The sequence below is a fragment of the Lygodium microphyllum genome, chromosome 6 (genome assembly GCF_053477565.2).
Source record: "Lygodium microphyllum isolate KBCC chromosome 6, Lygodium_microphyllum_v1.1.10, whole genome shotgun sequence".
In the NCBI taxonomy this organism is placed as follows: domain Eukaryota; kingdom Viridiplantae; phylum Streptophyta; class Polypodiopsida; order Schizaeales; family Lygodiaceae; genus Lygodium; species Lygodium microphyllum.
The window spans coordinates 121,462,981-121,489,203 of record NC_141140.1 but is presented as its reverse complement, the minus strand read 5'-3'; the positions used below and the strand labels follow the sequence as shown (position 1 = coordinate 121,489,203).

At 39.7% G+C, this 26,223-nt stretch overlaps 1 protein-coding gene across 1 annotated transcript; it reads left to right on the top strand.

The window, feature by feature from the left end:
- Positions 1-7,432: 7,432 nt before the first annotated feature.
- Positions 7,433-11,176, top strand: LOC148035048 (pentatricopeptide repeat-containing protein At2g03380, mitochondrial-like). Its single transcript, XM_087679948.1, has one exon. It carries the CDS (start codon positions 7,569-7,571, stop codon positions 9,765-9,767), a length of 2,199 nt encoding a protein of 732 aa, XP_087536074.1. The 5' UTR covers positions 7,433-7,568; the 3' UTR covers positions 9,768-11,176.
- Positions 11,177-26,223: the final 15,047 nt, after the last annotated feature.

Genomic DNA, 26,223 nt, shown 5'->3' with positions numbered 1-26,223 from the left:
CAGTGAATCAATAGGAATCCAATTATTTGCAACTAATTTATTCCAATCAGCATGAAAAGTAAGATCCTGATGATAAGTATCTTTCATAGGGATAAGGGAATCAAATGATATCACAGAAATATTATGAATTGTCGGTCTTCTATTCAAATCGTCGGATACAACATTCTATTTTCCTGGTTGATATTGTATAAGGGGATGAAAACTTTGAATAAATGTTGCCCATTTAATATGTCGGTATATTTGGGGTTGACTGAGGAGATGTCTAATGCTTTGTTGGTCAGTTTTAATCATAAATTCAGAACCCATTAAATAGTATTTCCATTGACGTAAGGCTTGCACTACAACTAGTAATTCTTTATCATATGTAGAGTATTTAAGTTCAGATGGTTTCAGTTTACAGCTAGAGTAGGCTATGGGATGATTATCTTGCATAAGGATGGCTCCTATTCCAGATCCACTAGCATCAGTAACTACTAAAAAGAATGGTCTATTGAAATCAGGTAGTTGTAATACAGGAGCATGGGTTAATGCATGTTTCAATAAATCAAAAGATTTTTGTTGATTATCAGTCCAGTTATAAACAATACCTTTCTTTAAAAGTTTAGTCAAAGGTAATGCAAGTAATGAAAAATTTCGCACAAACTTTCTATAAAAACTAGCAAGACCTAGAAAAGAATGTAACTCATGCACATTTTTGGGTATGGGCCAATTTAAAATTGCTTCTATCTTTTTAGGGTCAACTTTAATACCTTCTGATGAAACAATGTGTCCTAGATATTCAATTTCTGTTTGAAAGAATTCACTCTTTTTTGGATTAGCATACAATTGATTATCTTTTAACAACTTGAAAACTAAAGATAAATGTTCATAATGCTCATTTTTATTTTTACTGAATACCAATATATCATCAAAGAATACTATAACACAATGCTGATAATTCAGAAATATGCGATTCATCATGCGACTAAATGTAGCTGGTACATTAGTTAAACCAAAAGGCATCACTAGAAATTCATAGTGACCAAATTGTGTTCTAAATACAGTTTTGAATATATCAGATTTATCCAATCTTACTTGATGATAATGAGATTTAAGATCTATCTTACTGAATATGGCAGATCCTTGTAGTTTATCCATAAGATCATCTACCCTAGGAATCGGATATCTATTCTTAACAGCAATTTTATTTAGGGCACGATAATCAATGCACATGCAATAAGTATTATTTTTCTTATTTACTAATAAAACAGGTGCACCAAATGGAGAACTACTAGGTCTAATTAATCCTATGTTAAGCAATTCCTCTATTTGATTTTGAATTTCTTTTTGTTCAATTTGGTTATGCCTATATGGTGCTTTACATGGTGGTTGTGTACAAGGAATTAGATCTATTTTGTGATCTTCAAGACGTGACGGTGGTAGTCCAGGTGGTAAATCATCAGCAAAACAATCTTGGAATTGAGCAAGAAATTGTGTATGCCTAGGATGCATTTGTGTTTCTTTAGCTTGAAGTTCATTCACCCAAATTAAATAAGATTTGCTACTTTTACGTAATGCATATTTAGTTTGAGTATGAGTAAGCAGTGGAAAATTATTAGATGCGTGCATACCATGCAATGTGATTGGTTTTCCTTGAAAATAAATTTTAATTGAATGCATAGAATAATCTATGTCAGGATTATACTGATGATGCCAAGGCATACCTAAGATAATATCACTAGACTGTAATGGTACAACTAGGAAATTTTTACATTCAGTATATTCACCAATTTTAATTTCTAAGTTATGCACTTCTTGTGTTCCATTATATCTTGTGCCTAGGAATGCAGCTTTAATGCGATAATGTGTAGAAATAGTTTGTAAATTCAATTCTTTCACTAACTTTGCAGAAATAAAGTCATGTGTGCTACCATCATCATGTAAAATAATCTTTTCTTTACCATGCACAAAACATTTCATTGTCAACAAAGAATGTGGAGTTAGCATACCTGGCAAAGTATCCGAAGTAATACCAATGTTGTCATCATCTTCCGTAAGGTCAAGCATTTCCTCACGTTCTTCTTCTTCCATTGCACTAAGATAATTGATATTGACAGGTGGCTTTTTCAATTGACAATTGGCTGCTAGATGTCCAGGTTGATGGCATTTGTAACAAACTATGGGTTTGGCTTTAGATACATTGTTGGTAATGGCAAGAAGTTTAGGAATTTTAGGATTTGGCTTTGAGGATGGCTTAGGGTTTGGATTGGTGTTTGATGGCAAAGCAGGTGGTCGTATCCAAGACTTACGGAATGAAGATGGAAGAAAACGACTTTGATTGAATCTTTGAAAATTTGAATTGAATTGTTTGGAACCATAGTTACCATTAGCTTGAAATTGTTGTGGACACTTGTCTCTTCCGCGAATCTTGTCTTCAGTGTCATGAGCTAAGGAAATTGCATCTTCAAGGGTGGTTGGCTTGAACATATTGACTTGAGCATAGTAATATCTAAGTAGGCCAGACATAAACTTGCGTTTGTGAATCGCTTCAGGTACATCTTCAAGCATGCGTAATTGCAGTAGGGCATTCCAAAAACGTTCAGTGTACTGGGAAATAGGTTCGTGATCTCTTTGCTGTAGAAGATCCCATTTCTTTATGGCTTTTTCATGGAACTGAGGAGGAAGGAAATACTGCAAAAACTTCTTTTTGAAACTCTCCCAGGTAGTGGGACAATCAATACTCTTGCGGACCACAGTCCACCATAGAGATGCTCGATTGACTAAATGACTAGTGACACATTTAATTTTGTCTTTCTCAGCATATATCTCTTCATGGAAGTAATCATCAAATTGACTGATAAATGCAAGTACAGTCTTTCCATCTCGAGATCCATTGAAAGTACGAAATTTGAAATTTATTTTACTTATCTTTGTTTCTTTGCGGATGGATTGAGCTTCAAGTGTCGCATCGATGGTACATTGTATAATATCTTCGGGTTGCGGTCCATCTTTGTCAATGGTAGATCATTGCAAATTGGCCAATTGAATTTGCAAAGCTTGTCGGGCTCTTCGTTCTTCATCAAGCTGCATCATAATCAAATCCAACTTTTGCTCCATTGTTGGTTCGGGTAAATCACCTTCAGCCATAAAATCGTCCATGTTTGGATCGGTCATCCTGTAAAATCCAAAGGATCTCACACTCTCGAAATCTGATGAGCGGGATGAGCATAGCTCAAAGGCAGGTATACAAGGCTTATAAATTTTGTTTGGCTTTTGTAGTCTTTGTCTTTTGCGTTTGCGGTGTTCGTTGTCTTTGTAGAAACTACATATGAACTGCATATGACCTTCTGCGTTTGTTGAAACTGGTTCAGCAAGTCTGCAAATAGGAACAGGGTCTTCCAGAGAGCAATACTGTGATTCTGTGCTTCTGCGTGTGAATAGCCTTTATGGGAGTGGTTGAAGTAAGTCTTTTATGACTTATGTGACTTACATGACTTGTAGAATTTGTATAACTTGGAAGACTCAGTGGATTTTAAAAGCTTAAGTAACTAAGCTTTAGAAGTCTGAACTGTCGACGATTTAGGGGGGGGACCGTTTTTCGTCGCCGATTCAGACGCCAAGATGCCGCTGCCGCCAGTCGTCGAATTCTTTATTTGAAGCTTTTATAAGCTTATTACTAAGATTAATAAACTTTGAAGTAAAGCTTTTAAGCTTTTTAGCTATGGAGCTTACTGTTTGTCTGTTTATAAATGACTTGAAGAAGAAGATGTCCAAGTGGTCCTCTGCCTCCTCAGGTCGGTCCTTCGCGATCAGAGGATGCAGATAGGGGTTCTTGACTGCCAGGAACACACCGGTATCAATCGTTCGCGATGAAATTGACTGTAGAGCTCGATCGTTCCAGGATCTCCGCCTTCGCGCAAGATGGTAAGCGATTGGACGCTCTCGATCTCAGCTTCGCTTTGATACCACTAGTGCGTAGATCGGATGCCGTAAGCGCGTGTAGTGAGCGTTAGAAGGTCCCCAAGAACAAAAGAACTCTACTTTTTGGGCACAAATCAATGTAGAAAGCTTGCACGACATGAACAAGAGACCAATTGGGTGCAATCTCCCCCCATGCCTTGTGTGAGCGCTCCACAAAGCATGTATTTCATATATTAATCATCTTCAAGCTCAAATAATAGCCCAAATTACAAAATAGCACGCTTTAGCTTTTGAGTTTGCTTTTGTGCCAAATAGAGAATTAAAGCTAATGGGTGCCCAAGAAGTCAGGTGTACCCAAATACAATGTCCAAATACAAATATCTAAATCACGCGCCCATGGGCATACAAAAATAATAAATAAATATCAAGCGCCTTGATAAATAAATGCGACAAAATATAAGCACCATGCCTAAGGTATGTGCCCATCAAAATATTGATGATAAATTTGAATACACGCTATCCTCCAATGCTTTCCACTGCCACCGCTGCTATCTCTACACATCAACTGAAGCATTCACAATCGTTAGTAAAATAATATAATTAAACTGACAAAAGTGAATACCTAGCAGTCTTTAGCTATATAAATAAATTGGTTAGAAATCAATCCTAACCTTAATTTATCACGAGTGCACACTCTAAACTCATAAACGTTTATTAATTAAATATGTATTTTATGGAATCACCCACTATGGAATCACCCATGTACATACTAAATTAACAAAACACCCGAAAAGGATAGGTGTCCCCATCAACTTCTTGCACAAAGAATCCACTTTGTGTATGAGCCCTGGTAATAAAAGTTTACGGAATCCACCGTAAAACCTCACGGAATCCACCGTGTAATATGCCTCCTGGCATCATGAATACGTGAGATGAAATGATCTATACTCATGCACCATAGTATGGGCCTAACGTATCTCATGCGAGAATCAAAACATGCATCTATCAATTTGGAAATACATTACTTACGATTGGTACCGCAGTTGGATTGACAATGATGCCTTCGCTCGAAGCTTCGTTGTTGGTTATGGGATTGTCATCCGCACGTGACATTCTTCGCTTGGGGGCCATCGTCCACAAGTAGAATCAAGAGATTAAGAAGGTGGAATAGATTCAAGATAGGAGAGCATAAGAGAATATGGTTAAGTTGTAGAGGGAATTGTGTAGCCTCTCGGGGTGACTCTTCTCTCTCTCTCTCTCTCTCTCTCTCACAATCTCTTGGACGGTATCCTTCTCTCTACCTCTCTCTCGCAGCCTCTCGGGGTCTCCTTATGCTCCCTTGTGCCTCCCCATGCCTCATATTTATGGTGAATGAGAGAAGAGGGCTTGTGGCTGAGAAGTGGAGCTCTTTGTGGATGGGGATCTTGGAAAGGTCAGTGATCTGATGCTCAGATCATAAATCTGACGGTTCCATTGGCTCCGAAAGGGGAGTAAAATTCCAAGACACTTGTTTAGAAAGCTCTCAGTTCACTCCTTCTTCTTTTCTCTGTTCAAAGTGCTGTCTATTGCCTAGACTGCAATTGCGGCACGCGTGATCTTACGAGTCACTTTTCTTTATTTTTCTTTTTATAAAATCTCCAAAACTAACTAAAACATCACTTGTCCTTTCTTTTAAATGACATCCAATTCTAGAAATCTCCATATCTTTTTTTTGGATAATATCTAAAATATACTAATTTTTTCCAAAATCTAATATTTTTGGACCATCCAAACTATACACATTAATACTAGTGATTAATATAGCTCATAAGGCTTGTTCCGTTGTAACTTATGTGAAGGGTGGCTACGATCCTTGTCAATCCGAGAAACATATCAGATTTATGACTCTTGATTTTTAAACATTTATTTTTAATTAAATAAAAATCCTAAATTTTTAATGTTAGTTAGTTTTTACCTTAGTTAGTCTTTAGTTAGTAACGTTACTAACTTATTAATTGACTAACTAACTTCAAACTAACCAACTAACTTTTATTGTGCGGAAATATTACATGCAAGATCCTCTAGCTCACAAGTTGACACTAGGGCTTGCCAATAATCCCTTTCTTTGGCAATCATTGTTCCTCCACTATGTGTCCTATCTCTAGGCCAATCCAATCCCCTCCTATTACCACATTTTCCCTTGTACTTGTTGCTTGAGAAGGTGCCATTGCTTTGCTCTGATTATTGAGTAGTTATTTGCATATACTGAATAGGCAAAGAACTCTTCATTGCATAATTCAACCTTAGCACATATACAACTACCATCTCTTGCAGAAAAGCTCCATTCCGGTTTGAGAGAGCTTTTGACCAACAACATGACACCATCTTTGCTTTTGCTTTGCACATCATAGAAAGTAGCATAGCATGGTACTTGGATAGCTCGACAAGTATCCTCATCCAACTTAATTTCCTACAATGCAACAAAAGATGGTTTTAGTTTATTTATGAGCTCGAGTGTGATTTGTTTTCGAAGATCAGAGTTCATGCCTTTGACATTCCAGGTGCAAAATTAAGCTTCCTTGAGAGAGCACATCTCTCAGTATAGAGGAGCTGGTTGATCCAATAGTTGTTGGTCATTGATTGGTGCATAATAGTTTTGGTCCGCATAGGTGCTTCTTGCCAATTGCTTGAGAGATGGCATGCCTTTGCTCTTCTTGACACTTCCTTTGTTTTGTTGTTTTTTGGGAGGAATATTTTCCTCATTCCAATTGTTGTTCTGCACCTCCTTGTCCTTTGTTGCTATTGTCGATATTCTCTCCACTACAGGATCTCTATTTGCCTTGCCTTTCATCTTCTTCTTCACTGTCATAGTTGGTGTTGCATGAGGGGCTTCTCTATTCAGAATATCCCCCAATGGTTGTGACTCCCTATGCATCGTATTTGGTTCCTTTTCTTTTTGAACTTCCTGTACTTGGCTTGGATCCATTGGGGATGTTTTCTTTGGGTAGTTCCTAGCAAAGTGACCATTGGCTTTGCAACGGTAGCATGTATCTGGGAATGCAGAGAACTTAACTGCAATGAGTATTTCCATCCTAGATGGGTCTTGAAGTTGCAAATATTCTAATGGTTCATTTTACCTATCCCAAAGGATGCAAGCTCGACTGGTAGCTTTGATAAGTCCCCACGAGGTTGTCGTAGTAGGAGTGTATAACACCTTTGCTAGTGTTGCAACAATTGTAGATACTTCATCAAGCATCCATGGTGGTAGATCTGTAAACTCAATCCATATTGGACATTCATGGTCGAGTATCCCATCCGAGGAGAATGATGTAGACTATGGGATTGCGTACACCAAGTTGCACCCCAATACACAACCACCAATGCAAGCAACCAATCTCTTTTAGCAGGAGAGCCCGGTAAAGCAAGGTAAAAGCCCCTACCCATAACTTTAAACCGAACCGGATTTACTCTTCCTTGATATGTGTGGTCGAGAACCACTCGCTGAACCCTTCCTCTACTAGGGCTGCCCATGAAGTTTCTTCCTCTTCTAGGGCTGCCCATGAAGTTTAGCGATGCAATTGACCGGTGATAACACTAGTTTTAGTTATAAGACCGAAGGAACCTATAGCAATTATGATAAACCGACCCTTATCGACGGGCTCGCAGCATAAAGCTCAGATGTCTATTGCATGTGTTGGCTGCACATAGTCCTGATACCCCATCACACAGGCTTCAAGGAGGCACGACGCATCACATGTATGTACAGCCATCCTTTTCTTCAACCAGAGGGAAGAAGAGGACTACAAACAGTCACAGGGTCAACAAATGGACGAGGAAGAGCAGTCGAAGAATCAGAAGACGAAGAAGCACAGGAAAAATATGGGAAATTTTATGCCGTGACAAGGAAGAAGAAGAAGAAGCGCTGGATAGAGAAGGTGCTGGACGATAAAAACTTCCAGAACACCCATAAAGACGTGGAGAGGTGTGCCACTGTTGCTTCGCTGAAGGATTGCGGCGACCAGAAAGATCTGCAGGGTGGAAGCAGAATTCATGCAGACATTGCCAAAACAAGGCTTCTTCTTAAAGATGTCTTCATTGGAAGCACCCTGGTCAGCATGTATATTAAATGCGGATCCCTCGCAAAAGCACGAGAAGTATTTAATGAGCTTCCTGTCCGGAATGTGGTCTCATGGAATGTACTTATGGCTGGCTATGTTCAAATTGCTTGTTTTGAAGAGGCACTCCACTGTTTTGTGCATATGCAACTTGAGGGCATATTTCCAGATGCGGTTTCTTTTATCTGCATTTTTAGGGCTTGTGGCAGTTCGAAGTCCATAGAGACGGGGCAAATGATGCATGTCCGGGTTGCTATAGAAGGTTTGTTGGAAAGAGAGAGTACGGTTGGGGCTACGTTGGTTGACATGTATGTGAAATGCTGTTCACTTGCAAAAGCACGTGAACTGTTTGACAAGCTTCCAGGTCGAGACGTAGTTGTTTGGAGTTCACTTATTGCTGGGTATGCTAAACAGGGGCAGGGTGAGGAAGCACTCAATTGTTTTGGCCAGATGCAACTTGAGGGAGTCTCTCCAAATGCAGTCACCTATGTTTGCATCTTGAAAGCTTGTGGCAGCATGGGGGCTGCAAAGAAGGGCCAACAGCTCCATGGTCAGATTTTTACAATAGGGAATCTGGAGAGAAATGTTGTTGTTGGTACCGCACTGGTTGACATGTATGCCAAATGTGGTTCACTTTCAAATGCACAGCAGGTTTTTGACCAGCTTCGAATCCAAGATGTGGTGGCATGGAGTGCGCTTGTTGCTGGATATAGCCAAAAGGGATCTGGTGAGGAAGCCCTGAAGTGCTATGAACTGATGCAGGTTAAGGGCATTGCTCCCAATGCAGTCACCTTTGTATGCACCTTAAAAGCTTGTGGCATGGCTGGAGCTATAAACAAGGGCCAAGAAATACATGCTGAGATTGATAGGATAGGGCTATTGAAGACAAATGTGGATGTGGGCATTGCATTAGTTGATATGTATGCTAAATGTGGCTGGCTGGCAGAGGCACAAGCAGTGTTTGATATGCTTCCTTATCGAGATCTAGGCACATGGAATGTCCTAATTGCAGGATATATACAACATGAATGTGCTGAAGCAGCAATAAACAGCTTTGAGCAGATGCAACTTGACAGTGTTTCCCCAAACGCACTCACCTTTACATGCATCTTGAAAGCTTGTGGAATTTCAGGATCTGTAGACAGGGGCCAAGGATTACATTCTGATGTTGTTAGGGAAGGATTTCTGAAAAAGGATATTTATGTAGGTTCTGCATTGATTGATATGTATATGAAATTAGGCTTGCCGACAAAAGCACAAGATGTGTTTGATGCACTTCCAGAGCAAGATGTAACCTGCTGGAGTGCCCTAATCACAGGATATGCACAACTTGGAAAGGCTGAAGATGTATTTTATATATTCGACAAAATGAGGGCACAAGGCATAAAACCAAACTTGATAACATTCAGTAGTGTGCTTAAAGCATGCAGTCACACAGGTCAACTGGGTAAGGCACAAATCTACTTTGAAAGCATGAGCAAAGACTATGGCCTCATTCCAACGGTGGAGCACCTCACTTGCATGGTTGATCTCCTTGTTCGTGCAGGCCTATTAGGCGAGGCAGTAGCAGTTATAAAGAAGATGCCATATTCAGCTAACCTTGTGTTGTGGCTTACTGTTTTGGGTGCTTGTCAGAAGTGGGGCAATGTGGAACTCGGAAGGCAGGCCTTCGAACATGCATTGCAATTGAATAAGAAGGATCCAGTGGCTTATGTCTGTATGTCTAATATATACTCGGATGCTGGTAGGGAAGAGGATGCAGACTATATTTAGGTGAGAAGGTTGAAAAATTATGGAAGGAGCCAGGTGACCATTTGTTCAAACATAAATGTGCATACCTTGTGTGCAAGAGTTTGTATGGAACAAAGCAGCAGGTTCTTGGAATTGACTCACAACTGCTGTCTACACCACCTATATGGTGTGCCATGTCATTTGTGCTGGTATGTGAGATTTTTTCTCAGGCATGCTAGCCTCTTTTGTGTTGTCTGTGGGGGATACCTCATGCAACTTCAGCAGCTTACACTGTGGATGGCTTAAGGTGTACATGTAGACCGATGACCCAGTTCAGTGCAAAGTGGAAAGCAGCAATGAAAGTTCCAAACAATCTTTATGCGTATGTATTGTTCATGAAGAGATCGGGAAGCCAGGACACAGGCATTGATTTGCAGCTGTTTTTCATGACTCTGCTGGCTCTTAACAATGGTGTTACTGATGCCAGTGTACATAGATCGGCAGAAAAGGATCCGAGTTTGGTCAACAATCACAAGTTACACCTTGATAGTATTATGCACAAACAAATGATCTTTGGTTTGTGGGGCCTAGCACAGGTCAACTAGCACAGGTCAACACAATCAATTCAACTCAGCTCTTTCAAAGAAACTTGAAAAGTAAACCAAATAGTAAACCCACGATGGGATGTGACCAAAACATACACGAGTTAATAAAAGCGAAATGTTGGTGATTAGCATTGATTACTCTAGAATAGGCTGGTTGTAAACAGCTCTTTGCTCGAAGAGCACCCTGCCTTGGTACAAATGTAATTGCAACCAGCTAAGAGGCTGCAAGGTACACTTGTGGGGCCTAAAATGGTGCAAGAATGAACTTTCTTTCATGTAGACAACCATGCCTCAAGGACGAGAACTATTTGATGGAAGAAATGTTCGCTATCCTCATGGTCACCTAGTTCTTCCATAGTAAGAAAAGCACAATGAAGCACAAGAGAAATAAGAGAGAGTTATGCTAAACAAATTCTAAACAAATTGAACATGAGAATCAATTAAAGGGGAAATATAGTTAGGACCACTCAACTACCACCTCAAGTCCCACGATACATATCAACATGAACATCCAAAAATACACTTTAAAACAAGGTCGTATCAATTATGTGTGGATGTGCAATTATCCATGCCTTCCACACTGTTTTGACAGTACAGATGCACAGAAGACATGCATTTCGAATGGTTGTCAATGTAGACTTTCTTTTCTGCCTGATTTTTGTACATGTTTAGCCCTCCATAGCCCCACACTAAAGAGTGAAGCATCATCACAAAGTAAGTGGAAGGAGAATAATATTAACCATTAACCATCCTTTGCAATCAAAGGTTAGAATTTACTTTGCTATTGCAAAGAGTGCTATATGTAAGATGCATGATTAACCTATCTCAAGCTATGCACCAAAATGGCCCTTCCACAAACATCGAATAAGGCACAAACCAAGGGCCACAAGTTGCAAAACATTCACCTAGGCTAAGCCATGAGTTAAACCCATTGAATCATGCATTTGTGCAACAAGATCAATAATGCATGCACAACAAGAAACACCGTCATTTGATCTTGATTATTCTTGCTTTCGATGACGGATGTTGGTGGAGCAATAGAGTACAAGAAGAGAGGTCTTTTAGTAAGTGTGAGGTTGAAAGAGAGAAGAGGCACATAAAGTTGCACCTTCTCTAACATCCCCTACTATCCCTTCCCTTTTCTAAGTTTAATATAATATTTTTGAGTATAGATTTCTAGGCCTAAAGTGGAAGATGGCATATTGTGCATATGAAAAAGCTCCTTTCAATTTGAAAGTTCCAAAACATAGTTGGAAACAAGGCCCTAGCAATATTGTGTGGACTTGCTAATAACCATACCTTTTTGCAATACACACTAATAATACATAAAGCACATGCATATAAAAAAGAAAAAGTCAAATATATGCTCCATCTCATTTTCACACATATAGTCTCCGTCACTTTGGTTATGAGAAAAGGTATAAGGGAAAAAGTAGGGCGATGATCATTGTGCCTATAAGGATGAAATGAGATTACAATATTACAATAGGATGAAAAGAGATTACAGTAAAATGCAAAGTCAGTACTTGCTTGCTTGTTCTGCTTTTGCAAAGGAAAAGCCTTGCTTCTTTTGTGGTATAACGGTTGAGGATCCCCTAGTGGCATGATTTTAGTGGCCCATCAAGAGAGAATCCTAAGCGATGCCATCCGGTATTCCTTAGAATAACACAGGGTTTGTCGCATAAGTTCCCTTAGTCCACTTCACAACAAAAGCTCCAATCGTAACCCATAAGGATCAACATTAGATTCCCCATTCGATGCTAAGGTCACCTAACGGCTTAACTAACACCGATTTTTGAGCCACTGAATTCATAAGTCAACTCAAACCGAAGTAGATCAATGCTACACTTGGTTCATAGTGAGTGAGAAATGAGGGGGATCGATAAGTTTTGACCTCTCTACTTGTAGGATATAGTGTCAACTTCGGTTTCCTAAAATGGCATCGATCATGATCTAACACGGCACACTAGGTAGTCAAGTATTTGGCCTTTTTCTACTCCTTGTGCTTTGAAGGAAAACTCTTGGCTCATTGAGACTATCCATCCATAGGACAAACCTATTGGGGGTTCCGTCTTTTCGCTTTCCTCAATGGTATGTTTTAGTTATTTAATTAACCTAGCATATTTATGTTTGATATATAAACGCATATTTCTTAATTACCCATTAAACAATGGTTCCTTCACCTATTTTATTGTCACAAACACAAAGATAATGTCAAACAATCCTTTGAAAATAGTTGTAAAATAATGTGTTAATCTTGTGCCTTCTCCAAGGTGCAATATCACCATGGTATTTCGTCCCGTAATCTAAGACTCGTGCCTGAATCTCATGGCACAAGACATTGGCCAACAATCACATTGAATATTTTATAAGAGTCAATTAATTTATTTTGGCTAGGAAGATTATCTCCTTCCCTAACAATCATCCTTTTCTTAAAAAGACAAGATGCAATCCATATTTTCCCTTAAGAGTACAATCACAAAGTGATACATCCTATTCTCCTAGTACTTAAGTCACAAGCTAAATAATATGTCTCTAGTCTTTTCTCTACATCACAAGCTATTTTCCAAGTAGATTCAACACTTTATCATGAACAACTCAGGCATAGCTTTCTTCGTTTAGCTTCTATGGATAACCTTTACTTTTAATGGGTGATCGTTTCTTTGCGTGATAGTCGTGTGCAATCTAATACCATTGTGACTTAAACTAAATATAAAAATCATTAAAATTAAAAGATAGATTTCCTTGTTTTTCCATTCAATCATATTTAGGATTGCCGAGATCCTCATACTATCATCTTGAGCTTGCAACCTTAATAGTGCTTCAGGAAGGCTCCAAGGTGTATACATATGGCTTGCCCTTCCAATCCTTGTTAGGAGACCTCCTCTCTTATCCTCTTTCCCTCCCTCCCTCTCTCTCTCTCTCTCTCTCTCACTCTCTCTACCCCTCTCTTTCTCTTGCTCTATTTCTAACTCTTTCTCTCACTCCCTATCTTCCTCCTCCTCTCTCTCTCTCTATCTCTCCCTACCTTCCTCATCTCTCTCTCTCTCTCTATCATTCTCTTTTTCTCTCTCTATCTTTCTATCTCTCCCTACTCTCTCTCTCTCTCTCTCTCTCTCTCTCTCTCTCTCTTTGGTGGCATACATCAATTGAGAAAAAAAGACTAGTCTCCTTAGCCTTAAGCTCGGGCTTATATAGCCTTATAAGAGGCTATTAGCCTCTCATTACTCCCTTGGTCTTATGGTAATCAATCATTAGGAGCTCCCTCTCTTCCTCTCATCGATGCCTTTGAAGCAATTTAACATTGCACTTGTGTGGAGCTTACGATGCATTCAAGGTGATCACTTGATGATGATTTTGAGAGGAAGCAACATTGATGATTTTGAGGTGACAACATGATCAGATGATAATGATGGCTCAATACCTTTTAGTCTTTTAAAAAAAGATAAAGGTTTATAATCTTTAAAAGATTCCTTCCCTCTCAAGCCCTAATTCACATGGGTGGGGGAAAAACAACAACGTGGAATGTTGCATTCTCTTTGCCTTAGAGGAATCAAGATGTCCTCATCTTGAAAGAAACCTAGAGGTTGTTTTTTGGTAGGATAAGCTGTATTATAGAATTTGTGGGTTAGACAACTCTAATTGTGCACAAGTGTCAAGTGTGTCGAACTTCAATACAACTCAATGTCTTCAAAGATAAATTTATTGCAACATATTTTAACTAAACTGTTACAGCAATAATAGGGGACATTATAAATATAGGACTTATTACATCTCATGAAGATCTTTCTAGGTCTTCTAATTATCCTCAAAGTTTTTAATGGGCTCTAGATCTTCATAATTATTTGCCTCTTGAGTGAAGCTGGATATTGAACTTGTGCGACTTCTTTTTGTTGTGGGTTACTTCTCTTCCTGATCCAATTCAGGGAAATTGGCTTGGATATATCCTAGCTTATTGCAAAGGAAGCATCAGTGATTGGGCATCCCTACGGATGCGCCGTATCTCATCGCATGTGTGGCACCCTTGTGGCACCTCTTTCCTTGGTCCTTTGAGTCATCATAGTCTTCTTCAGTGTTTGCTAGGAAGTAGTAATCTTCAAGAACTTGATCTCAATTAGGCCATTTGTTGAGTAATATCCATTGATAGCACATATTTTTGAAGTGTCATGAACTATGAATTAATCCTAGTTGGTACAAGGAAAAGAACTCGTTTATCTTGATGGTATGATAGGAAGGTGGCAAATATCTATGTTTTACGACGTTCTTTATCTCCCTAGCTTACAAGTATTTCGATGGTAGCATTGTCTTAGTACCACTGCTTCCACCATAAGCGTGTCTCACCTATTAGCTTTAGCTTAGCAATCATAGCCTTCTTAGCTGTTCATTATTAGCCTCCATATTAGATCCCTTTCCAATGAATTCACGTGGCTTGATTTGCTTCAAGAGAAATTTATTTTCTTGGAGTGCAGGATCCACATTTATAGAAGGTGCATGATAGTCAAGTTCATATGATTTAGACTATTTCTTTTAGGATGGTGTTAACTCTTTCACTTGTGAATTTACGAGTCAAAATGTTAAGGGAACATGTGCAAGGATTATTGCTAACTGATTCATTTTTGTTCGCTCTAATACCATGTGTAGTGTGCCTGATTGAGAACCCTTAGTGGCATGATTTTAGTAGACCATCAATAGATAATCCTAGGCAATGCCACCTGGTACCCCTTAGAATAACACGAGGTTTGTCACCTAGGTTTTCTTGATTCCACTTTGCAAAACAGAAGGTTCTACGAGTAACCCATAAGGATCGACTTGAGTCTGCATCCCTAATTCGATCCTAAGGTTACCTAGCAGCTTAACTAGCATAGATATTTAAGTCACTACATTCACAAGTCAACTTGAATCAAAGTAGATTAATGTTGCACTTGGTTCATAGCGAGTGGGAAATGAGGGAGAGTGATATGTGTCACTGTATCTACTCGTAGGATTCAGTCTCAACTTTGATATCCTAAAATGGCATTGATTGGGATCTAAGATGACACACTAGGTAGTCAAGCATTCAACATTTTTCTAATCCTATTTCCTTGATGGAGAACTCTTAGGTCATTGAGACCATGCATCTATAGGACAGAGCCGTTAGGGGTCCCACCATCCCATTTTTCTCAATGATGCGTTTTAGTTATTTAATTAGCCTAACACATTTATGTTTGACATGCAAATACAATTAGCCACTAAATATTGGTTCATCATATAATTTATTATTACAAACATAAAGATAATGTCAAACAATCACTTGACAAAAATGTAAAATAATATGTTTATCCTAAACCTTGTCCAAGGTGTAATGCTACCCTAGCATTTCATATGTTCATCTAGGACTCATGTCCAAATCTCATGGCATATGATACACAAATCCGTTCTTATTTAGCATTAGGGACTCCTAAGAAGTCCATCCTTGGCTCATGTTAGGCCAATAGACCTAAGGGATTTAGGGCCACAAAGACCCCCTAGTACCCTTGTCACCTCTTAGCCTAATGTCCTCCCTATAGAGAGACCTCTTCCATCTGGGAGCAATCCTAGCCTCCTCTAGGGTAGTCAAACTAGCCCCTTGGTGAATGGCTCTTGCCATTAACCTTGGGGGAGGTTTAGTGTGTGACAAAAAATCTTCCCATGAGAGCATAAGTACTTTTGTATAAATACACAACCAAGGCAATGGACCTACCATTAATAGCTAGAAAAACATTCCCTTCTTAAGACATCAACCAACAATCACATTGAAAAATTTAATAATCTAAAACAATGTCCTTTGGATACTTTGGAAAAGAAGATGTAATCCAGAACTTAATTTCCCTTAGAGTGTAGTCATAAAATGATACACACTATTCTCCTAGTACTTAAGTCACATGCTAAATAATATATGTCTAGTCTTTTCTCTATATGACAAGCTATTTCCCAAGTTGATTCAACACTTTATCATGCACAACTAAGGTGTAGCTTTCTTCATTCAGTTCCTATGGATAGCCTTTACTTTCAATGAGTGATTGTTTCTTTGTGTGGTAGTTGTGTGCAGTCTAATACCATTATGAATCAAACTAAATAAATAAAATAAAATCAAAATTTCTTCTTTTTTCATTCAATCATGTTTAGGATTGTTGAGATTAAGAGGAGGAGCATAATGAGTACCTGGGGGTCCTTTGCGAATTGTGGGTAGCTTGGTTTCATACAATAGGTAAGTACGAGACATCCTCATGCTATCATCTCAAGCTTTCGGCCTCAATAGTGCTTTTTCAAGGCTCCAAGGTGTATATGCATGGCAATTCATAAGGATACCTCCTCTTTTATTCTCTCTCTCTCTCTCTATATAAATGTATAAATGTATAAATATATATAAATATAAATCTCTCTCTCACTCCCTATATTTTATTCTCTCTCTCCCTCTCTTTTTCTCTCTCTATCTTTCCCTCTATCTCTATTAGCTATTTCTTTCTCTTCCTCTTGGCCATACATCAATCCCAAGAAAAAAAGACTAGCCCCTTAGCCTTAGGCTAAGACTTATATAGTCTTATAAGATGCTATTAGCCTCTCATTATTTGCTTGGTCCTATCATCATGATGATGAGCTTTCTCTCTCCCTCTCATTGACGCCTTTGAGGCAATTTAATAGCACATGTGTGGAGCTAATATCCCTCTCCTCTCAAGCCCCAATTTACATAGGTGGGGTGGGGGGGGGGGGGGGGACAGAAGAACACAAAATGTTACATCCTCTTCTCCTTAAAGGAATGGAGATGTCCTGATCTCAAAAGAAACCAAGGGGTTATTGTTTGGTAGAATAAGTTGTATCATATAATTTATGGGCTAGGATCCACCATGTTTATGTTACGCAACTTTGATTGTGCACAAGTGTTCAAATTTCAAATAAATCAATATTTTCAAAGGCAAATTTATTCAAATGTATTATAACTCAACTGTTATTACAATAGTAGGGGATATTACAAATGTAGGAATAATTACATCTCATGAAGATATTTCTAGGTCTTCTAATTATCCTTAAACATTTTAGGGGCTCTAGATATTCATCATTATCCAACTCTTAAGGGATGCCCCATGTTGAACTTGGATGGTGTCTTTTTGTTGCATGTTTCTCCTCTTCTTGATCCAACTTAGGGAAATCGGCTTAGATATATCCTAGCTTTTTGTGAAAAGGAAGCATTGATGATTGTGGCATCTCTTTCGGATGTGCCTTATCTCACTGCATGTGTGGCACCTCTTTCTTTGGTCCTTTGAGTCATCATAACCTTTTCGGTGTTTGCTAGAAAGTAGTTATCTTCAAGAAGTTAATCTCCATTAGGCCTCGATCAAGGCTTTGGCTCATATGAGAGCCTCTTGAAAATGAATTAGCCTTAAGGGCTCTAGACGAGTGTCCAATAGTTGATTCAATCCATAGCATAATTTGGCAACTTGTTGAGTAATATCCATTGGTGGCATATATTTTTGAAGTGTCACAAACTGGGAATAATAAGTCTCTAGGCTTAATCCTAGTTGGCTCAAGGAAAAGAACTCATTCATCGTGGGATGGCACAATAGGAAGATGGCAAGTGTCTCTGTTTTACAGCCTTCTTGATATCATCCTAACTTACAAGCACTTTGGTGGTAACATTGTCTCGGCACTACTCCTTCCACCATAAGTGTGCCTCACCTATCAGCTTCATCTTGGCAATGATAGCCTTGTTAGATGTGCTTATTCCTATCATATCAAAATAATATGCAAGGGTTTTGATCTAGACTTCATTATAGCAGTCTCAAGGTTAGATCCTATTTGTGTGAACTCAAGTGACTTGATTTGCTTCAGCAGAAATTTCTTTTCTTGAAGCATAGCATCTATATTTATAGAAGATGCTTGATAATCAAGATAATATGGTTTAGGCTGTTTCTTTTGTGATGACGTTAAATCTTTCGCTCTTAAATTTACAATTCAAAATGTTAAGGTGACACATGCAATGATTATTACTACTTGATTCATTATTGTTTTGCTCTGATACCATGTGTAACATGCTTAACTCAGGATCCCTCGGTGGCACAATTTTAGTGGCCCATCAAGAGACAATCCTAAGTGATGCCCCTCAATACTTCTTAGAATAACATGGGGTTTGTCACCTAGGTTTTCGTGATTCCACTTCTCAATGGAAGGTTCCGGTAGTAACCCATAAGGATTGATTTGAATCTGGGTTCCTAATTTGATAGTGAGGTCATGTAATAGGTTAACTACATCAATCTTTGAGCAACTACATTTGGAAGTAAGCTCAAATCAAAGTAGATCAATGCCGCACTTGGTTCATAGTGAGTAAGAAACAAAGGAGAGTGATACTTGTCGAACTATCTACCACCTTGAAGGAAAACTCTTGGCTCACCAAGACCACCCATCCATAGGATGGAGACCCATCGTGGGTTCTGCCCTCCCACTTTCCTAAATGGTGTGTTTTAGTTATTTAATCAACCTAATATACTTTACGTAATTTATGGTCACAAGCACAAAGCTAATGCCAAATAATCCTTCAAAAATAATTACAAAATAATATGTTTATCCTACACCTTCTCCAAGGTGCAATGCTACCCTAGCATTTCATCCCTTAATTTAGGACTTATGTCCAAATCTCATGGCATATAATCCACCAATTTTCCCCTATTTCTAGCATCAAGGCCTTCTAGGAAGTTTGTAGAGGTTAGGAGGGTCCATAACAACATACCCAAGGGATTTATGGCCAGATCTCCCTTGGCACCCTTGTCACCTCTTAGCCTAACATCCTTCCTATCGAGAGACCTTTTGCATTTGGGGCCGGTCCTAGTCTCCAACACGGTCAATGCAACCCCTTGGTCAAGGGATCCTACCATTAACCTTGGAGGAGGTTTAGTGTGTAACCATGAATCCACCCATGAGAGCACAATAACTTTTGTATAAGTACATAATTAAGGCAATCAACTTATCATTTACAACTAGGAAAACATTTTTTTCTCAAGATACCAACCAATAATCACATTGAATATTTTATAAGAGTCAATCAATTGATCTCAGCTAGGAAGATCATCTCCTTCCCTAAATAGTCATCCTTTTCTTAAAAAAACAAAATCAATAACCCAAAACAATGTCCTTTGGATACTTTGCAAAAGAAGATGTATCACAACTTAATTTTCCTTAAGAGTGAAATCACAAAATGATAACAGTATTCTCCTAATATTTATTCCAAATGCTAAATAATACATCTCTTGTCTATTCTCTACATCACAAGCTATTTCTCAAGCCGATTCAACACTTTATCATGCATAGTTCAGGCATAGATTTCTTAATTCAATTCCTATGGATAACTTTTACTTTCAATGAGTGATACAACTTTCCTTCCTTTTTCATTCAATCATATTTAGGATTGTCAAGATTAAGAGTAGGAGCATAATGAATACCTATGGATCCTTTGCAACTCACGGGTAGGATGTTGCTTGCTTTGATGGAGTAGCTAAGTACGAGACATCCTCATGCTATCATCTTGAGCTTCCAACCTCAATAGTGATTTCACAAGGGTCTAAGGCATATATGCATAGCATTACTGCAATTTTCTCTATCATGCACTCAAATTTCATTCACAACTTCTTCCACAAAGTTGTAGAGATTGAAGTCATCTTTTTGAATCAATTTTTCTTTCCTTATTTTATTTTTTCTATCAAAAGTTATGGCACAAATACTACATGCATGTCTAGTTGCCAACATACCCACGACTTTCTCTGTTTGCCCCAATCTTGACCACGACTCCATTGTGATGCTTTTAAAGCCTTAATACTGAGCCAAGAATCCCAAACACAAGCTCTAAAATCTTGTCTTACCTCTCTTGAGCTCCAATGGTGGAGATATGGGTGCATGGCATGTTCTATAATAGTAAAAAAGGGGATGATTGCCCAAAGGGATAAGGTTCTGTATATAAAATCAAAAAGTGAATGAGAAGCAAATTCTTGGTGTGTGGATAAAGTGGTCTCTTCTTCTTCCATTCTTCTCTCCTTCTTGCTTGCTTGTGTGTGCCTGAGAGAGGAAGTGTGAGGGAGTGAGTGTGTGAGGGCAAGGGATCAAGGAGAAGAAGCTCTCCATCATCTCCTCTCTTCTTCTTCTCTTCTCTTCTCTTGCGTGCGGCTATGGAGGATGGAGCTTGATGAAGGTGGAGGCTTGAGGTTGCTTAAGATCACATCTCAAATTTTGGAGCTACCAGTTTGCTTGAGGGAGAAGGCTACTTGTTTGAGCATCAAGGTAAGCTCACTACATCCTTGTAGGATTGAAGGCATGTCGGCTAGGTGAGAAATAGCCACATTTATGCTCACTTGAAATGCTTGAAGCAATAAGTGGTCAGTGAGTCTTGGCGGTTGAGCATGAGCTCCCACTACATTTTGGTTCTATTTCTAGGACAAACGGATTCAAGCTTGAGCATTAGTATGCCTCAAATCGAGCAACGAAGTAAGAGTTGCATCCCCAAACCAAAGCTTGAGATAGGTGGGAGATTTTGGGGTTTTAATCTTCACAACAACAAGTACTTTGGTTTTTTGATGGATAAAAAAGTAAGAGGATTCATTTCAGTATTTGTATTTTGATTCCTATTGCATTTAGAATAGGATAGGAGAGCAAGAAATCGAAGCAAGAAGCTTTAGGGTTTCTACTATAAAACATGCCAAAATAGGGAAAAATCAAGGAAAAAATGGGCTTGCACTCCATTGACAAGGCTTGAGCACTAACGGGATAGCACTTGGACACTAGTACAAGGGTTTAAGACCCAAAGAAGGGGGTGGAAGGCTCATTTTCAATTTCTGCAGTGGAAAGAGAGAGAGATACCTTGAGGGTGAGTGAGAGACTTGGAGCTTAGGGCGAATCAATCTACTTCCCCAGGAGTTTTCCATGCACATCAGGTCTCCATGTGTATGCATTCTTGCATTCTGGAGTTCCTTGCATGTGGGTGTGGCCAAAATCGTTGCCACAAATCAAATTTTTGTTGCCGCCATTTGCGTGCCAGTGGAATCAGACATGGTCCACACGACATGATTCCTAGAATCGAACACTCAGATGTCTGATTCTTGGAATTTGAACATTCAGACCAAGTTAACTTGTCCGATTGAACGTTGTCTATCCGATCCCAAAAATCGGCCCAATCAGACGTACACCACGTCCGATTTGGACGATTTGACTTGGCCACTCGGACAATGGACCTGGTCAAAATTGGAAGCTTGGCACTCAAACACACCAGAATTGGATATTCTGAAATCAAACATCTAAAATCAAATGTCAGATTCTGAGAATCAAACACTGTCAAATCGGACCAAAAACTTGATAGGATAATTTGACAAATCTAGCGCATATTGAGCAAGGTAGAACACCTCCCGCAATTGGGAATGCTTTGAAAACCTTATAGACAATATTGACCCTAAAAATCGTAGCTAGATGACTAGATGTGACCGCTGACCTTATTCGGCTGAGAATGTAGATGAGAGTGCAAAAGCTACACTTATTATCCTGTGTTTTTGCCCACATTGTTTTCGATACTTGAAGTGCACTTGGAAAAACTAAAATCCTGATTCTATACAATGCATAGAAAAGAGCACCATGTCGATACACTGAGCAAACATAAATTGAGGATTGACTATCAATAAAAAGGAACATGCTCAAACTTAACAAATAGAACAAACCCACCAATACGAGGCGACACACAAACCTAGACAAGGGGATCAAGAAACCCCAATCGGTAGGGTCAAGTGTGACAGACACAACATAGAAGGCCAAATGCTTCAAAGGAGCAACACCATTGGGAGCACAATGTTTTCCAACTTGATCAACCTCCGGCAAACGAGCCATCAATACCATTGGGGCTGTTTGGAGTTGAGACATTTGACGGAGAGGACACACCTATCCCATTACACGTCATCACTCGTGCACAAACAAAGTAGGCTAGCATATCACTGCTTGGACCTAGCAATCTAGATGAAGATTAATAGGGAAAAAGATCTGAGCAAAGAAATAAGAGGATGGAGGCCAAGGTCACGCTTGAAACGGAGAGTGCTACGACATTGCCCACAGGAAAGAAAGTCACTGACACCATGGAGGCAACAACATCCACTCCAAAGACGGCGGAGAAGGGGAACGGCGAGGTAGGGGAGTATCCCAACCCAAAATGCTAGCTCAAAGCCATAGAGAAGGTCAAGAAGTGGATGAAAGAGGCCCAAGAACACTTGAAAGACGCTGAGCCCATCCTAGAGGATGAAATCGATGAGCTCTCTAGTATGAGCACACCGGTTTCACCTACAAGGGTAAAATCAAGAGACGTATTGACACCACAAGCATGGTACCATAGAGAGGGAACTTAGATGCTACAAGCTAGTGAACTAGCCAAGGCCAATGGATGTAGGCAGCTGATAACCTCCTCGCTACGTGAGTGACACCCCTATGACTTTGCCTTTGGGAGATCTACTTAGATAACACCCGACATTGTGGCAAGGGTTGAAGCACTGGGTTGAAGGACCAATAGAGCAAGGGGCAACTAACCTACATGATCATGATGTGGTAACTTAAATATCCAGTCTAACACTACACTAAGTGCCTGAGTCGTTACACGTGAATGCTTTTTGGGATGGCATAGAGATGCATGTTGTCCTACCAGTCCTAGCATTAGGAGATGCCACACGAAAAGGGATCGTGGCGGACATGGGAGTAGGAGTCAGGGTGCTTAGCCATGCAATACTCCAAGCTTGGGGTAACCCACCTATCAAGAATGCTAGGTTTAATGTTACATTGGCCAATGGAATGAAGGTTAGGCCATTCAGAGTGTTGAGGAATTGGCCATTGAATATTGCAAGTGTTCAGTTTTCTGTGAATTTCATTGTCATGAAGGGAGTGGACTACGAGATCCTGCTAGGTCGACCTTGGATGAGGAATGCATGAGTCATAGAGGACTAGGGAAAATGTCTGATCTTCTTAGGTAACCAAATGGAAGTAGTGAGAGTGGAGATGGACACATGGAAGACCACTTTAGTTGACTTGGGTGCCATCTCTGCCATGCTAAAGGGCGATGTGCAAGTAATGAACTATTATGAGCCACTCACAAAGTATATCCCTTGCCTAGAGGATGAGCAAGATTGGATGCATATACTTGCTACAATCAATCTGCCATTCTTAGATGAGGAAGAGGAATACAAGCAAGCTGCAGAGAAAGTGAGAGTGCCCAAGAAGGAGCCTACAGTGCCACTTTGCATGATGGCCAGAAGCTCTTGCAGTAGCCAATCCAAACATGTTACGTTCCATGTCCCTAGCAATAAATAAGAGCTCCACGAGATCGTAGAGCACCTGACAGACAAGCTAGCCAGCAACTCAGTTGCTAATCTCAAACCGCTCAAGGATCTCTTGGATGAACCCAAGCGGTAGTGGACCAAGGTTCACGACGTGAACTTGATGTACAATTGGAATTGGGCCTTAGTCATCGATGAAAAGGAGACACAACATCATGACCTAGCTAATGATGAGTAGTTAGATGAGGAAGATTTTGATGACAACTATGAAGATTATTGTTCCTTCAGTGAGACAAGAGTGAAGGAGAGATCGATATGATAGAGTACGACACAAAAGGACATCTGATTGAATAAACAAGGGTAGACTCCAATCCGCAGATGAAGAACATCTTTAGAATAGAGAGAGGAGTCATGCACATGGATTGTGATTGCACGTGGTTGGAGCATATGGGAGCAAGTGATTATGAGCAAGCAGGCCTAGTCCAACAAAGTGCCACACCATTATTTAGGACAGATCCACCTTTGAGCTATGACTGCTAGGAGAGACCCCCTCTTCTAGCGAAGGCGAAGAGTTTGATTCTAAGTCGAAAGTAAGCTTAGATAGTAATCCTAAGGTACCTCAACCACCTAAGACCAAATGTACCAAGGCAGACCTATGAGTGGCTAACATAACGAAGGTTGAAGGAAGAACGAAAGAAACAACCTAAGGAACTGCAAACTGAGGAGCAAAGAAAACTGCAAGACCTGCCGAAACGATTCACGAAGTTTAAGAAATGCGATAGGGTAGTGATCTTGCTAGGAGCCAAATGACAGGGGCAAGCAAGTGAACCAATAGAAGGGCTAGCCAAAGTCAAGGAGGTTAATCTAGTTAAGGAAGGGGAGATGCCTCAACCTATCTTTATAGATGATGATTTGACCGAGGAGGAGAAGGCCAATCTCATTGCTCTCTTATGAGGGAGTATATAGACGTCTTTGCTTGGTCCCTTGAAGAGATAAAAAGGGTAGATCCGAGTGTAGTGACTCACAATATACCCATGACGCCTAATGCAATGCCGGTCAAGTAGCGACCGTATCCTATGAATCCCAAGCACGCTCATGCTGCCATCTACAAGATTCATCTACAACATAAGCACAAGGACTGAGTATCACCCATCATGATAGTAAGAAAAATGAAAGGATCAGAGTAAGTGTCAACTACAAGAAAGTCAATGTTGTTACCAAGAGAGACAATTACCCATTTCCATACATTGAGCATATGCTTGTCGAGCGAGTAGCTGGTAAAGAGGCATACAGTTTTTTGGATGGCTTCTCGAGGTACAATCAGGTGCAAGTGCATATGGACAATAGGCACAAGACTACATTTGCCACTAAGTGGGGGGTCTTTGCCTACATAGTAATATTAGCCCTTTGGGTTGACAAATGCACCAGTCACATTCCAAAGGCTCATGTGTGCCATATTCAAAGATATACTTAGGAAAGAGTTAGTGATCTGTGTGTTCACTCTAATCGCAAGGAACACCTAGACAAACTCCGAGTGGTCTTTGAAGGATGTCGATTGTATCATCTCTCATTGAACCCCTTGAAGTGCCATATTCAAAGACATGCTTAGGAAAGAGTTAGAAGTATTTTTTGATGATCTGTGTGTTCACTCTAATTGAAAGGAACACTTAGACAAACTCCTCTTTGAACAATGTCGATTGTATCATCTCTCGTTGAACCCCTTGAAGTGCCAGTTCTGGGTAAAGCATGGATGCACCTTAGGCACATGGTATCAAAGAACGCCATTGCCACATACTTCTCCAAAGTCAAGGTCATTGTTGATCTACCACCCCTAGCTGATTACAAGGGAGTTCAGTGCTTCCTAGGCCATACGGGGTACTATCAATTATTTATGCTAAACTATGCATTGATTGTTAGACCCCTATACAAATTGTTGATCATATTCGAATGGACCGAGGAATGCCTATGCACATATGAAGAGTTGAAGAAGGCTCTAATCATTGCACCAATTCTAAGAGCCCCTAACTCGACCATAACCTTCCATGTTCACATTGACGCCTCGAAGTTTGCCATGGGACCTGTGCTGTGCTAGCCTAGTGAATACAATCTCGACTATCTAGTGAGCTTTGCTAGCAAACAACTCATAAATACAAAAATAAACTACTCAATGACAGAGAGAAAGGGTTTAGCCATGGTGTTTGCAGTGAAGAAATTTTGGCATTACCTTTTGGCTACACCCTTCATCTTTTTTGTTGACCATCAAGCCTTGCTTTATCTTGTTAACAAAGCCTACGCTATGGGATGCATCACTCGATGGATACTTTTGCTTTTAGAGTTTGACTTCTCTATGGTTGTACACAAGGAAGAAGCACTATATGACTGACCTTATGTCTCACATACCAACAAGAGAAGCTGCTAGATAGGGCGTTATGGATGATTTTCCAAACGCACATCTGTTTAACTTGTCTAGCAAACGAGATTTGTTTAAATCTTAGGGCTTAGACCGTCTTACAAAATGAAGATCAATTCTCACTTTGCCCATGGAATTCGCTGAAAATACGGGGGATGACTTGGTTGCCTACCTTCAACGGTTGG

Excerpts from the sequence above, each read along its gene's own strand:
- LOC148035048 (XM_087679948.1), top strand. The coding sequence starts at position 7,569 with ATGTGTTGGCTGCACATAGTCCTGATACCCCATCACACAGGCTTCAAG.